Source organism: Cnephaeus nilssonii (genome assembly GCF_951640355.1).
Source record: "Cnephaeus nilssonii genome assembly, chromosome: 14".
NCBI classification, from domain to species: Eukaryota; Metazoa; Chordata; class Mammalia; order Chiroptera; family Vespertilionidae; genus Cnephaeus; species Cnephaeus nilssonii.
In genome coordinates, this window is record NC_137085.1 from 28,688,964 (window position 1) to 28,702,230 (window position 13,267).

Below are 13,267 nucleotides of genomic sequence, written 5' to 3' on the forward strand. Positions count from 1 at the left end.
CTTGTTTAGGAAATGACACGTAAGCTGAGATATGAATGACAAGGAATTAGCTATGTGAGGATCAGGGAGAAGAAGAGGAAAACCCTACTATGAAGACCCTAAGATAGGAATAAGCTTAATGTACCTGAGAAAGATGAGCCAGGGTAGCTGTAGAGTATTGGGCAAGGAGAAGAGTGCCTGTAACAAGATGATGTTACAGAAGGAGGCAGACCTAAATCAGGGTAAATAATTCGGATTTTTTTCTAAGTATGATGGGAAGTCATTTAAGAGAAGATGACACAATGCTTCTTGCATTTTGGAAAGATCATCTGGTTGCTATATGGAGAGTGGAATGTGGTGGGTGGGGTAGGAGTGGAAGCAGGGAGACCAGTTAAGAGGTTTTCAGTTCATATGCAAGATGATAGTGGCTTAGCCGAAACCGGTTTGGCTCAGTGGATAGAGCGTCGGCCTGCGGACTGAAAGGTCCCAGGTTCGATTCCGGTCAAGGGCATGTACCTTGGTTGCGGGCACATCCCCAGTAGGGGGTGTGCAAGAGGCAGCTGATCGATGTTTCTCTCTCATCGATGTTTCTAACTCTCTATCCCTCTCTCTTCCTCTCTGTAAAAAATCAATAAAATATATTAAAAAAAAAAAGATGATAGTGGCTTAGACTATGTGGTATCAGTGATGGAGAAAAGTTAGATTTGGGGTTTGCTATAGTACTTGCTGATGCTTGGATATGAGCAGTGAAAGGAAGAAAGGAATCAACAATAACTTAGGTTTTTGGATGAGTGTACTCTTCCTGATACGGGGACACTGAGGGAGGAGCAGATTTGGGAGGGGTGGAATTGAAACTTCTCTAATGGCCATGTTAAGTTTGAGAAGCCTAAGTGGACATGGCCTGTAAGCAGCTAGATAGTTCCAGGGAGAGTTGGAGTTGAAGATATAAATTTGAGAGTGATTGGCAAGCGGGATGGTCTTTAGTTAGGATAACAGGTCAGCTGCTGAATCAGGGAGACCCAAAACAAGAGTGCATTAAATAAGTCAGATTTTTGTTTATTTCTTACTGGTAATGGCAGAGACTTAGCCACCAACTGTCTGTCAAGTTCACATTTTAGCCATTGGGAAAGGGGGAAGGGGAAGATGTCCCTACCTTTAAAAGCACAACCTGGAAGTTGCAAATATTTTTTCACTCATCCTATCAGAATGTAGTCACATGGCCATATCTATTTGCAAGGAAGCTGAAGAATATCCTCTTTAGCTGGATGATCAGATGCCCAGATAAAAATTGTATTGCTAGTACAGGGAAAGGATATGGAGGATAATGGCACACTCTACTTGAGATAGTATTTAAAACCAATGGGATTATCCAGGGAGAACATATAAATAGGAGAGTGGAGCCCAGGATCAACTCTAGAGCTCTTCAGCATTTAGTGTTCTGGTGAGGAAGGGAAAGCCCATCAAGGAAGACGGAAAAGAAACTGCCAATGAGGTCGAGGTAACCAAGAGTGGGGGATATCATTGAAGCCCAGAAAAAAAGTGTTTCCAGAAAATGCTGTTGAATGCTGCTGACAGTTCAAATAAGATGTGAACAGAAAATTTAATACTGGTTTGAGCAACATAGTCTTAGGTCAGAAGCAGTCTCTGTACTTTCTGCCACCACACTTTATAAACACAGGCTCAGCCCTAGCCATTTGGCTCCGTGGATAGAGCATCAGCCTGTGGACCAAAGGGGTCCAGGGTTCGATTCTGGTCAAGGGCATGTACCTTGGTTGCAGGATCCTCCCTGGCCGAGGCCCTGGGAGGCAACCAATTGATGTGTTTCTTTCACATCAATGTTTCTCTCTGTCTTACCCTCTCTCCTCCACTCTCCCTAAGTCAATGGAAAAATATTCTCGGGTGAGGATTAACAATAACAAAAACCACAGGCCCTTGCCCTAACCGGTTTGGCTCAGTGGATAGAGTGTCAGTTTGCAGACTTAAGGGTTCCAGGTTTGATTCTGGTCAAGGGCATGTACCTTGGTTGCGGGCACATCCCCACTAGAGGGTGTGCAGGAGGTAGCTGAGTGATGTTTCTCTCTCATTGATGTTTCTAACTCTATCCCTCTCCCTTCCTCTCTGTAAAAAAATCAATAAAATATATTTTTTTTAAAATCCCACAGGCCCATCCATCCTCCCCTTCTTCATACTGGATGATGTGGAGTGTGGGGTTTCTCTTGCCTGTCCACTGCTAGCCTTGTGTGTTCTAAATCACCCCTCCTGCCTTCTCAGGGACTTAACAGTTATCCTTTTCTCTTTCATGTATCTTTAGCTTCCTCATCATCTAAATATGCCTAAGCCTCGAATATCTTAAAATAAAACAATAAAAATACCGCTTCCTTGCCCCCATACCTCTCTCCAGCCACCACCCTTCTGCTCTTCTCTTCTTACCCAAGTTTATTGAAAAACATGGCATTTTCACTATATTTACTCCTTCATGTTGGTCAGAAACTACATGGAGAGAAGGTGACTGCATGAATAGCTGGTGGCTAACTGACTAACTGACCAACTTGTCCTGAGCAGCTGATTGAACAACTGGCTAAGTAGATAGGAGGGAGGGCAGACTGAAAGAGTGGACATGCTAGATGACTAGATAAATGACTTGTGGATTCTAGATCAATCTACCTTATTTATTTCAAGAAACATACAAAAATTTGATTTATTTTATTTGGGAATGAAGGACACTAGTGCCTTTAAGTATTTGATATATGTATTCTTTTGCTGAGAGAGCTTTAAAAGATAAACAGTAGAAAAGTTGATGTCTCTCTAAAAAAAGAAGACTTACTTGAGACCTCTGGGTTTCAGGGATAATTATGAGGATAACATACTGCTAATTTCTTTATTCTTTGGCTATTCCTGCTTCTGAATCATTGTACTGTGTCACTGATTTTCCTAGGGGAGAATGTTCTTCATGTCCGGGATGCTGATACCCAAGACAAAATATTGCAAGCACTGCACCTTCAGTTTGGTAAACAGTACCCTTGGTGAGTACATACCCTCTTTTTTAAAAGTGATTTAAAAGAGGAGATGCCTTGGGCACCATTTCCAAGCTGTGGTCACCGTTTAATCATCCAAATAGAGCTCTCATTCTCCATCCCTAGGATCCCTAGCTGGTGATGAGACAGAGCTTGCTAATATATACCCCCTATTACTGTACCAAGGATTCTGATGGAGAATAATTTTTTTTTATTTGTCTCAGTTAACATAGCTAGGAAATACTTCTTTAGCTTACTTTGAATTTCCATAAGTAGTATATAGCAATATAACTGATTTTCTTCTAAAATAGTCTAGTTTAGCCTGACCAGTGTGGCTCAGCAGTTGAGTGTCAATCAAGAGGTCCTCGGTTCGATTAGATTCTATTCCAGGTCAGGACACACGCTGGGTTTTGATCCCCAGTAGGGGGCATGCAGGAGGCAGCCAATCGATGTTCCTCTCTTGTAGATGTTTCTATTTCCCTTCCTCTCTTCCTAAAAATAAATAAAAACATATTTAAAATAAAAATAATCTAGTTCTGCCCTAGCTGGTTTGGCTCAGTGGATAGAGCATCAGCCTGTGGACTGAAGGGTCCCAGGTTCAATTCTGGTCAAGGGCACATGCCTGGGTTGTCGGCTCAATTCCCAGTAGAGGGTGTGCATGAGGCAGCCAATCAATGATTTTCTCTCATCATTGATGTTTCTATTTCTCTCTCCCTCTCCCTTCTTCTCTGAAATCAATAAAAAAAAAATGTGTTTTTTAAAAAGTAAAAAAAAAAAAATCTAGCTCACCCTGAAGGTACAAGTAAAAAAAAAAAAGGCTGGTTCAGCATTTTAATTTAGATTGCCCTCCTTTCTATTTTAAATTAATGAGTTGTCCCATGTATTTGAATGTTTTTTTCCTAAAAATAACTTTTCCCCATGAAGGTAAAGATAAAAACTAAAAACTAAAAAATTCATTGTCACAAACTGTTATATTCTGATATTGGCTAAACAAAACTAATTTTTCTTTGATAATACAGGTATTTTTTAATGGTACCTCAGGCTGGAAATAGTTGTATTTCAATCAACAATGGAATTCAACATTGCATTGGTGACGTGTGCTTACTTACTGTGTTGCTAAAGAGATCCATATGTTGTTATTTTCAAAGGAAAAAGGACGAATTTTATTACCTCAAGTCTGAGATTCCATTAATATGTCTTCAATATGATTTAGCATGTATGAGAGAAGCATTTAATTGGACTTTTTGGATATTGCAGCTCAAAGATATATGGGGATGGAAATGCTGTTCCAAGGATTTTGAAGTTTCTCAAATCTATCGATCTTCAAGAGCCACTACAAAAGAAATTCTGCTTTCCTCCTGTGAAGGACAATATCTCTCAAGACATTGACCATATTCTTGAAACTCTGAGTGCCTTGGCTGTTGATCTCGGCGGGACAAACCTCCGAGTTGCAATAGTCAGCATGAAGGTAAAAGAACTCCTAAGGTCTTAACTTTATATCTCATATGAGTAATTGATTTTTTTTAAAAAGTATATTTTTATTGATTTTTACAGAGAGGAAGGGAGAGGGATAGAGAGTTAGAAACATCTGTGAGAGAGAAACATCGATCAGCTGCCTCCTGCACACCCCCTACCGGGGCTGTGTCCGCAACCAAGGTACATGCCCTTGACTGGAATCGAACCTGGGACCCTTCAGTCCACAGGCCGACGCTCTATCCACTGAGCCAAACCGGTTAGGGCTGAGTAATTGATTTTTAAAAAGCATGGTCGGAAGGTAAGACTAGAAGCATACATGAAAGCTTGTAATCATTTGCCCACAGTATTGACTTTTTGGATCCATTACAGTATTTGTAATTATTTTACTAATCATTAATATTCAAAGAAGTAAAATTCTTGGGGAAGCCAAGTTAGGAGACTTAAGTTGACAATGGGCAACCACTTCAGCCCCAGACAGGGCTTTTGCCAACCAGGAGACCGGAAATTCTGTATTTGGTTAATAGCTGGGATTAAGGAGTATGCTGACTACTTACCTAAGGAGGGTGTCTGCAAATGTGACGGCAATGGTATCTCCTCTAGAATATGATTTTGGTTGAGTACAGCATACCTTCACTCCCTTAACCACACCATCACCACAGTATTGACAGAGGTTGAGAGAGCCTTCATAAAAATACCAAATTGTCTGTGTTAAAATGATCTCTGATGATTTAACAAGGAAGAATAAACCTACCAGAAAAATATTTGTTTGAAATATTGTTGTTACATAAAGTTTCAGGAGTTTATTAGAAATAGCAAAGATTTTTTTTTCTTTTTTTATTTGGAAATAGCAAAGATTTTAAACACAAAGTTGTTTAGGTCAGTAGAGAAAAACAAAATATGATTTTCTCAAAAGAAGCCAAAGGCCTCTTTTATTAATACTCTACAAAATTCTAATAAGAGAATATTTTCTTAACATGAATATAATATATTCTACATCAGTGGCCAATACCCTTTGTCATGGTGAAATTCTAGAGGCATTATTACTGCAATCAAGAGGAAAAGAAGGATGTTTTCTATAACATTACTGAACATAATTCTGGAAATTATGAAGGGAATAAAACATGGAACAGACTGCAAAAATGGAGAATGTGGACAGGATAAAACGAAAATATTTGGCTCAGTGGATCGAGCGTTGGCCGGACTGAAGGGTCCCAGGTTCGATTCCGGTCAAGGGCATGTACCTTGGTTGCGGGCACATCCCCAGTGGGGGATGTGCAGGAAACAGCTGCTTGATGTTTCTCTCTCAATGTTTTTGACTCTATCCCTCTCCCTTCCTCTCTGTAAAAAATCAATAAAATATTTTTTGAAAAATATTTTTTTCCATTATATGTTTACTAGTAGCCCTGCGCACGAATCCATGCGCCAATAGCTCTCTGCCGCCCTCCTGTAGCTCCCTCCTTCCCAACTCCCCCCTCCTCATAGCTTGCTGCCCTTCCCCCTCCTGTAGCTCTCCGCCGCCCGCTTGTAGTTCGCTGCTCCACCCTCCTGCAGATCCGTGATCCGGTCATTACATGGTCGGTCATTACGCCTCATGGTGTAAGGGATAATTAGCATATTCCTCTCTTACTATATAGGATTTTATTTATTTAGTTTTAAAAATATTTTTTATTGATTTCAGAAAGGAAGGGAGGGGGAGAGAGAGATTGAAACATCAATGATGAGAGAGAATCATTGATCGGCTGCCTCCTGCACACCCCCCACCGGGGATCGAGCCCGCAACCCAGGCATATGCCCTTGACCAGAATTGAACCTGGGACCCTTCAGTCCATAGGCCGATGCTCTATCCGCTATGCCAAACTGGCTAGAGCTAAATGAAATTTTTAAAAGTTTAACATCATTATTCTTAAATTTACTTAAAATAATGCCCAAGTGAGAACAAAGAAAATTTAAAAACAAGAATAATAAGGAGGGACTATCCCTGATGGTATTGAAGCATATCACAAAACACAGTAATTTAAACATCATGGTAGCATACCATTACTGGCTTCAGTTATGGGAGATGATTAAAGCTTAAGTACTTAAGGATATTTTCTTAGTTGCCTCAATATTTAAGCAAGGAAAATTTATCAACCTGAAAAAGTAAAATATGACCTTTTAATGAAGATTCAGATTAGCCAACATTGACTTTATGCTTAAGAGAGGGGCCCACCCTGACTGGTGTGGCTCAGTGGTTGAGTGTTGACCCATGAACCAGGAGGACATGGTTTGATTTCCATTTAGGGCACATGCCCGGGTTTCAGGCTTGATCCTGGGGAGGCGGGGGGGCGGGGGGCATGCGGGATTCAGCTGATTGATAATTCTCTGTCATCATTGATGTTTCTATTTCCCTCTCCCTCACCCTTCCTCTCTGAAATCAATTTTTAAAAAATTTTAAAAAAGAGACGGGGGTGGGAGGAGGGTGTCATCTGGCTGGCTCTGGAGTTGTCATTACTTCAACAGTCATATTCCAGACTGACTTCCCAGGAAACGACTTTGGTGTATCCAGGGGCTGGCCCAAGCCAGACTGGCTCCCTTCTAAAGCAGTCATCGGAATCTGTGGAACTGTCCTATGGCGGAGTCTGATACATCGTGAAAGGACAAAAGATTCACTGTGTGTGCTCTTTAGTGAAGACCAGTGAGACAGAAGGTGTTGTTTTTTCTCTTTTAGGGTGAAATAGTTAAGAAGTATACTCAGTTCAATCCTAAAACCTATGAAGAGAGGATTAATTTAATCTTACAGATGTGTGTAGAAGCTGCTGCAGAAGCTGTAAAACTTAACTGCAGAATTTTGGGCGTAGGTAAGATTGTGAATTACATGTCCGAAATGTTCACTTTAATGTACAAAACTTACTGAGTCCTGCTGCATGACCGAGCATCAAGTCCCTGTCTATAGATGGCTCCAGGCCCTGTCTGTGGCCACCAACCAGCGTTATGGGAAAAGCATTGTTAGTGCTGTATATCTGGGAACTATAGATTTAGCTCAGGACTGTTTGTCATTTCTTTGCAATCCTTGGTAATGTTTGTCTTAGGATATGTTGGGTGAATTAATTTGTGTTCTAAGCCCTGAAAGTCGGCACACTTTTCTAAGATTGCTAATTAGAGTTCTTTTGCTTTGTTTGTGTTTGTGGAGCTCAGGTATTTCCACAGGTGGCCGTGTAAATCCTCGGGAAGGAGTTGTGCTGCATTCAACCAAACTGATCCAAGAATGGAACTCTGTGGACCTCAGGACTCCCCTGTCTGATACTTTGCATCTCCCCGTGTGGGTAGACAATGATGGCAACTGTGCCGCCATGGCGGAAAGGAAATTTGGTCAAGGAAAGGGCCTGGAAAACTTTGTGACATTTATTACAGGCACAGGTAAGAGTAGGCGACGGTTGCTTCAGGAGCTAGGGTGTGTGCTGGGGCACACCTTTAACACTTAGCCAGGCAGTTTGCAACTTGCTTTAGCCTGCTTGAGTAGGGCCTGAAAGTGAGCCACACGGGAGAGCTGAGGGTCTGCTCAGGTCATTTCTGAGCAGGTATGTGGCCTTCTAAAATCTCAGGAGCTTGTCAGAGCTATTCAAACCCCTTACTCCCAAGTTTCAACCCTTACTCCCCAAAGCTTCTCATTCCCCAGCTTTTCCTCCTAGTGTGTTTGGTTAGTATATTGTTTGACCGGTTACCCAGTTCCCTAAGCAGCAAAGACCTAGTATATTTTGCCTTTAAATGCCTTTGACAAATGCCCCTTGCGCAGCCCGCTGGGCCCTGGGAGAGTTCTGAGGTAGGTAAGATAAAGGCAAGCCCTTTGAGCTGGTCAAAACAAACCAGCACAATTCTTTAAGAATAAGGTTTGTTCATCTCCCTCCAGTACTGCCATCTGTACTGGGAACGTGGGCTGTTATTCAAGGCCACTGCCAACTTTGTGTGTGGCAGGCGGGTGGGGGAAGGGGAGGCGGGGGGGGGGGGGGGGGGGGCGGAGGCCGAGGGATTAATGGGACCAGAAAATGCCAGGAAGCTCATACTAATATTCAGATAAAGCATTCCCCTGGTTGTTGCAAACTTTTGTTTAGTTTCCAGAGTTCCAAAAAAGTTGCCAGTTTAGTCATTGCTTTAGTGGAGGGATGCACTTTTGGAGTTGCCTACTCTGCCATTTTTGCCGATGTCCCAATTTGTTTTTTAAATGAGGAAGCCTCAGCTAATACATGGTCTAGCCAGCATTTGATCCTAGATATGCTCAACTTCAACACTTGTGTGCTCTTAAACTTACATTATACTGCCTCCCCTTTAAGCTGTTATACTTCTTCTCTTAGTCTTGAACACAGTTTCACAAGTCTGGCTATCATTTCCTAGCACAGAGCAGTTAAAAAGCTGCAAATGAGAGGGGTGGGAGTTGAAGAATAGGTGCCACCAGAAGTAATAGATGGCGGGAAAACTAATATGCAGAGCCTGCTAAGGCAGAATGACCTTTACTCCTCAGTAACTCCTAAACTCCATAACAAGACAGCAATTGATAGTCATAATTCCTGAATCAAAAATTTTTAGACACGATATTAAGAAGAGGCAAAATCATATTCATATTCTGTTTAAGAAAGCAGGAGTTATTTGATACCTTAGAAAGATTGCCCCCAAATAAGGGTCTGAGACAAGGATTTAGGCGTGGGTATTTTATTTTGGCAGTGATCCCGAGAAGGAGTGAGGGAGTGGGAAGAGAGTAGGAGGAGAGGCATTAGAGGAGACGTGATCAAAGTTGTCTTGAGGGCAGTGGGGGCTGAAATCTACTGGAACCTCCCCGAAAGCCTGCAGAATACCATCCAGAATTGTCCACTTGGATCTGCTGGCTCCTGTCTTGCCTTGGTTGAGGGTTGCCTGTGGGCACTGTGCCTACATGGTCGACTGAGTTCTTTAGTGTTGGAGAAGCCTTGGGGAGAACTGTGGACAGTGTGTACTTGAAGTGGTCTGTCATGACAGGGTGAGGCTGAGCTTGCACCGAACTGTCCGCTACAGCTGTGGTTGAAATCATGGTGAGTCAAGCAGATGCAACAGAGGGTATCAGAGGATCTGCTAAAATTATTCCAAATAAAGTTTTGGTACTTAGTAAGTTTCAGCTACGAGGAAAGTAGGCACTGTATAGAACCTCACGTTCCAAAGCTTTCCTTAACAGATGAGGCATTGCCGCATCAGTATTCTGTCTCAAATGAAGAGCCACCTCAACGATTGCTGTCTCTCTGTAGGAATTGGCGGGGGAATCATCCATCAGCATGAATTGATCCATGGAAGTTCCTTCTGTGCTGCAGAACTTGGCCACCTTGTTGTGTCTCTAGATGGGCCTGATTGTTCCTGTGGAAGCCATGGGTGCATTGAAGCATATGCCTCTGGAATGGCCTTACAGAAGGAAGCAAAAAAGCTACATGATGGTTGGTTTCTTTCTTCTGAGGGATTAAAGAGCCGAATGGTAGAAAAATACTTCAGAGTAGGTATTCCTAAGAGGCTGAACACTGAAACCAGAGCTCTTACCCTTGTCCCTTCCTAGAAGACAAGTGGGGCTCTCTCATTCTGAAGCTCCAAAGCCTCCTTAGTCCTGACCCATGTCAACACTCTTCCTCTGCGGGGGTGGAGGTGGACAGGGGTCCTGAGCTCCAGGGGAGTGGGGAAGAGGTCTTTCATTTCAGAGAGGAAGGGAGAGGGAGAGAGAAATAGAAACATCAATGATGAGAGAGAATCATTGATTGGCTGCCTCCTGCACACCCCCTACTTGGGACTGAGTCCACAACCCTGGCATGTGCCCTTGACCAGAATTGAACCCGGGATTCTTCAGTCTTCAGGCCAACGCTCTATCCACTGAGCTAACCAGCTAGGGTTGTCTTTCATTTTTGTGTTCTCAGCCCCTAGCACAGGGGCTTAATACATATCAATACACATTTTAATGAAGAATTAAATGGAGGAACATATTTTAGTTTTTTAATTCTAAAAGGTCTATTTGAACTAATGCTGTTTCTGGATGTTATAAAAAGATGGTTTCCATTCTAATGCAAGAGGGATTTAATATCATAATATAGTGTCTCAGGTGCAGAGAGAATGATGGCCAAGAAATGTAGATGCATACAAAGACACCAGCGTTCCCTCCCGCCTTCTCCATACAGTGAGGGGAGTGTGAGGGTGCTGTCCTGAGAGGTCGAGAGTCAGAGGGTAAATAGCACTAGGGAGGCAGGTTTGAATGGCACAGGAACATTTCCAAGCTTGGGAAACAGTGGTGTTGGTGCATAAAGGCAGAGGATCATGTAGTAAGAGGTAAGCCAGAACTAGCAGCTAATGGAGAAGCCACTGGAAAATTTTAGGGAAAAGATACAGTCAGATCTGAATTTTAGATTCTTCACTGAATTGTAAATTTTTGTTTCCTGGGAGGAAAATGGTAGTTGAATAGAGGATAGCTTTAATGGGGCAGTTCTATAGAGTGATTTCCAGTTTTCTGGTTGGATAAGTTGGGGTTGTGGATATAAGACATGGAACAGGTTTTGAAGGAAGGCAGTGGTTGGGTACCAGTGGGACATCCATATGCAGGTGGAAATGCATAGGAGGCAGCGGCTACAGGGGCCTGATGCTCAAGAGAGAGGACTAGACTAGAGGTAGGGATCAGCATGGAGGTGATAGTTAAACCTCTTAAAAGGGAATCAGCATGGAGGTGATAGTTAAACCTCTGAAAGGGAACTGAATGATGCAAGAGTCAAGAATGGAATCCTGCAAAACAGCATTGCGAGTAGGAGGAAAACCAGGAAGGGGTCAAGTCACAGAAGCCAAAAGGGGAAGTGTTTTAGGGAGGTTGAAGTCTGTAGTGTCAAATGCTGCTCCTGAGTAAGAGAAAATCAGAAACGTTCTTTGGTTTTGGTCATGAGGACATCGCTTGAAGCCCTGAAATATTTTTTTCAACCTTGTTTTTATCACCCCTGACAGGGAACCTGCTTAGATGTTTTTCCTAATCCTCTCACCCCATGAAACTGTAATACCACAGATATGTTCTTTGTTTATGTACTCTCTGTATAAAAAGACTCTTTGCCCCCAAGAATCAATTTCTGCTCCCTCTTCCCCCCGGGGGCAAATGCCTATCTTGAAGTTCAATCAAATAGTGGAGGCAGAAGCCTATCTACACCGAGGAAGAGGGAAGAAGTGGAATCTGTTAGCACGAGACAGGGAATGGAAGCAACAGCTGGGAATGCAGGGGAGAAAGGATGGTCCCTACAGAAAGGCCCTTGAAGAGGGGGGAAGAGATGAGTCAAAGCCTGGCAGAGGACCCAAAGAGAGGGAACGAAGGAATGCAGGTGTGCGTGGACAACCTGCTTATAGTTGGGGCTGAAAAGTAAAGGAATTCCTGCCTGTCCTTTATCCAAGAGGTCAGAAATATGGAAATGTCTTAGTCAGGTGAGAGTAAGGGGTGGGCAGGGAAAGCAGGTCTGAGGTGAAGCCTTTGAAGAGGCAGTTGTGAGGCCCCAGGAGATAGGAGGCCACCAGGTGATCTTAATAAGCAGTCCGCATGGTTTAGCTTTTCTCTCATCAGAGCCCATGTATAATAGAGAAGGAGGCAGGATGATCTGAGTTGGTGACTGGCAGAGTGAGGGGCAGAAAAACAAGGACTACAGATAACAGAAATACCTACTGTTGATTTAGCATTTAGTCTGGTCCCCATTTAACTAAACATACTTTATGGTCCATTATGTCATTTAATCCCTTTATTGTAATAATAATAAATTTAATCTCATTATTGTAATCCTGCTAGGATAGGTTTTATTATATTACCCAGTCTCAGAGAGAAGAGAAACATATGGAGGTAACATGAAGTGGACAGGGTTGTGCAGCTCGTAATGACAGAGCTGGCAGCTGAACCAGGTCTGTGCTATTTCTTAGGTGCTGCGCCTTCCTGCCATGGAAAGCGGGGCACTGGCCGGTTATGCCATATTGCATCTGAGCTGGATAAAGGAGGGAGAGGAGTGCAGAGAGTCTGATGAATTTGCTGGGGGGGGGGGGGGGGGGGCAGCACTTCAAGGACTCTGCTTCATATGGAAGTGAGAAGTGGGAATGCTAGAGGGGAGGAGGTGGTTCTGGTCAGAACTGAGGATTGTGCAGTGAGGGACGTTTCGGGCAGTGTATAAGCGGGCAATGAGAGGGCAGCAGAGGCCTCTGGGGAATGCATATGGATGTTTATGAATGATGAGCTTTGCAAGTGCGAAAATATTGTCTTCTGACTTGGGGGCTCGCTGCCCATTGGCACCATTGTAGTCTTGGCCTCCCACAGCTCATTACTGACTGTCTCTCCTCCTCACCTCTGCTCAAACAGAAGACCTGCTCTTGGTGGAAGGGATGTCAGTGCCAAAAGACGAAGCTGTGGGTGCACTTCATCTTATCCAAGCTGCGAAGCTTGGCAACGTGAAAGCCCAGAGCATCTTGAGAACAGGTGAGTGTCAGCTCCTGGCAGCTCTGCCAAAGGGGACAGAGCCTGAAACCACCTGGGGCTCCCCAGAGGCTCAACCTCCCTCAGGACTGGGCTCTGGAGTGTTTATTCAGGTGTTTTTCCTGTTTACTGAGAGAGAGAAAGGGACTTGCCTTCAAGGTATTTGGCAGCATTGTCTTTTTAAGTGGGTTTTTGTTTCTTAGTTTAGTTTTACAACTATGAAGAAACAACTTGTTCATGTTATAGGAAATTTAGAGAAATACGAGTAAGGAAAAGTGTCACTTTCAGTTTTACTATTTCAGAGATATCAACTATTACCAGTATTTCTATTTTTTAAATA

At 43.1% G+C, this 13,267-nt stretch overlaps 1 protein-coding gene across 6 annotated transcripts in view; it reads left to right on the top strand.

Moving 5' to 3' along the window:
* GNE (glucosamine (UDP-N-acetyl)-2-epimerase/N-acetylmannosamine kinase) overlaps window positions 1-13,267 on the top strand; it is a 62,703-nt gene that overhangs the window by 33,971 nt on the left and 15,465 nt on the right. For all 6 annotated transcript variants that reach the window (XR_013814492.1, XR_013814493.1, XM_079790161.1 and 3 more), the window contains 6 exons: window positions 2,915-3,002; window positions 4,251-4,461; window positions 7,177-7,306; window positions 7,644-7,865; window positions 9,719-9,901; window positions 12,814-12,930. Coding sequence is in view for 4 of the 6 variants with exons in the window: in XM_079790161.1 (XP_079646287.1) it covers window positions 2,915-3,002; window positions 4,251-4,461; window positions 7,177-7,306; window positions 7,644-7,865; window positions 9,719-9,901; window positions 12,814-12,930 (951 nt within the window). In the remaining 2 variants the exon portion in view is untranslated. The remainder of the gene's footprint in view (window positions 1-2,914; window positions 3,003-4,250; window positions 4,462-7,176; window positions 7,307-7,643; window positions 7,866-9,718; window positions 9,902-12,813; window positions 12,931-13,267) is intronic.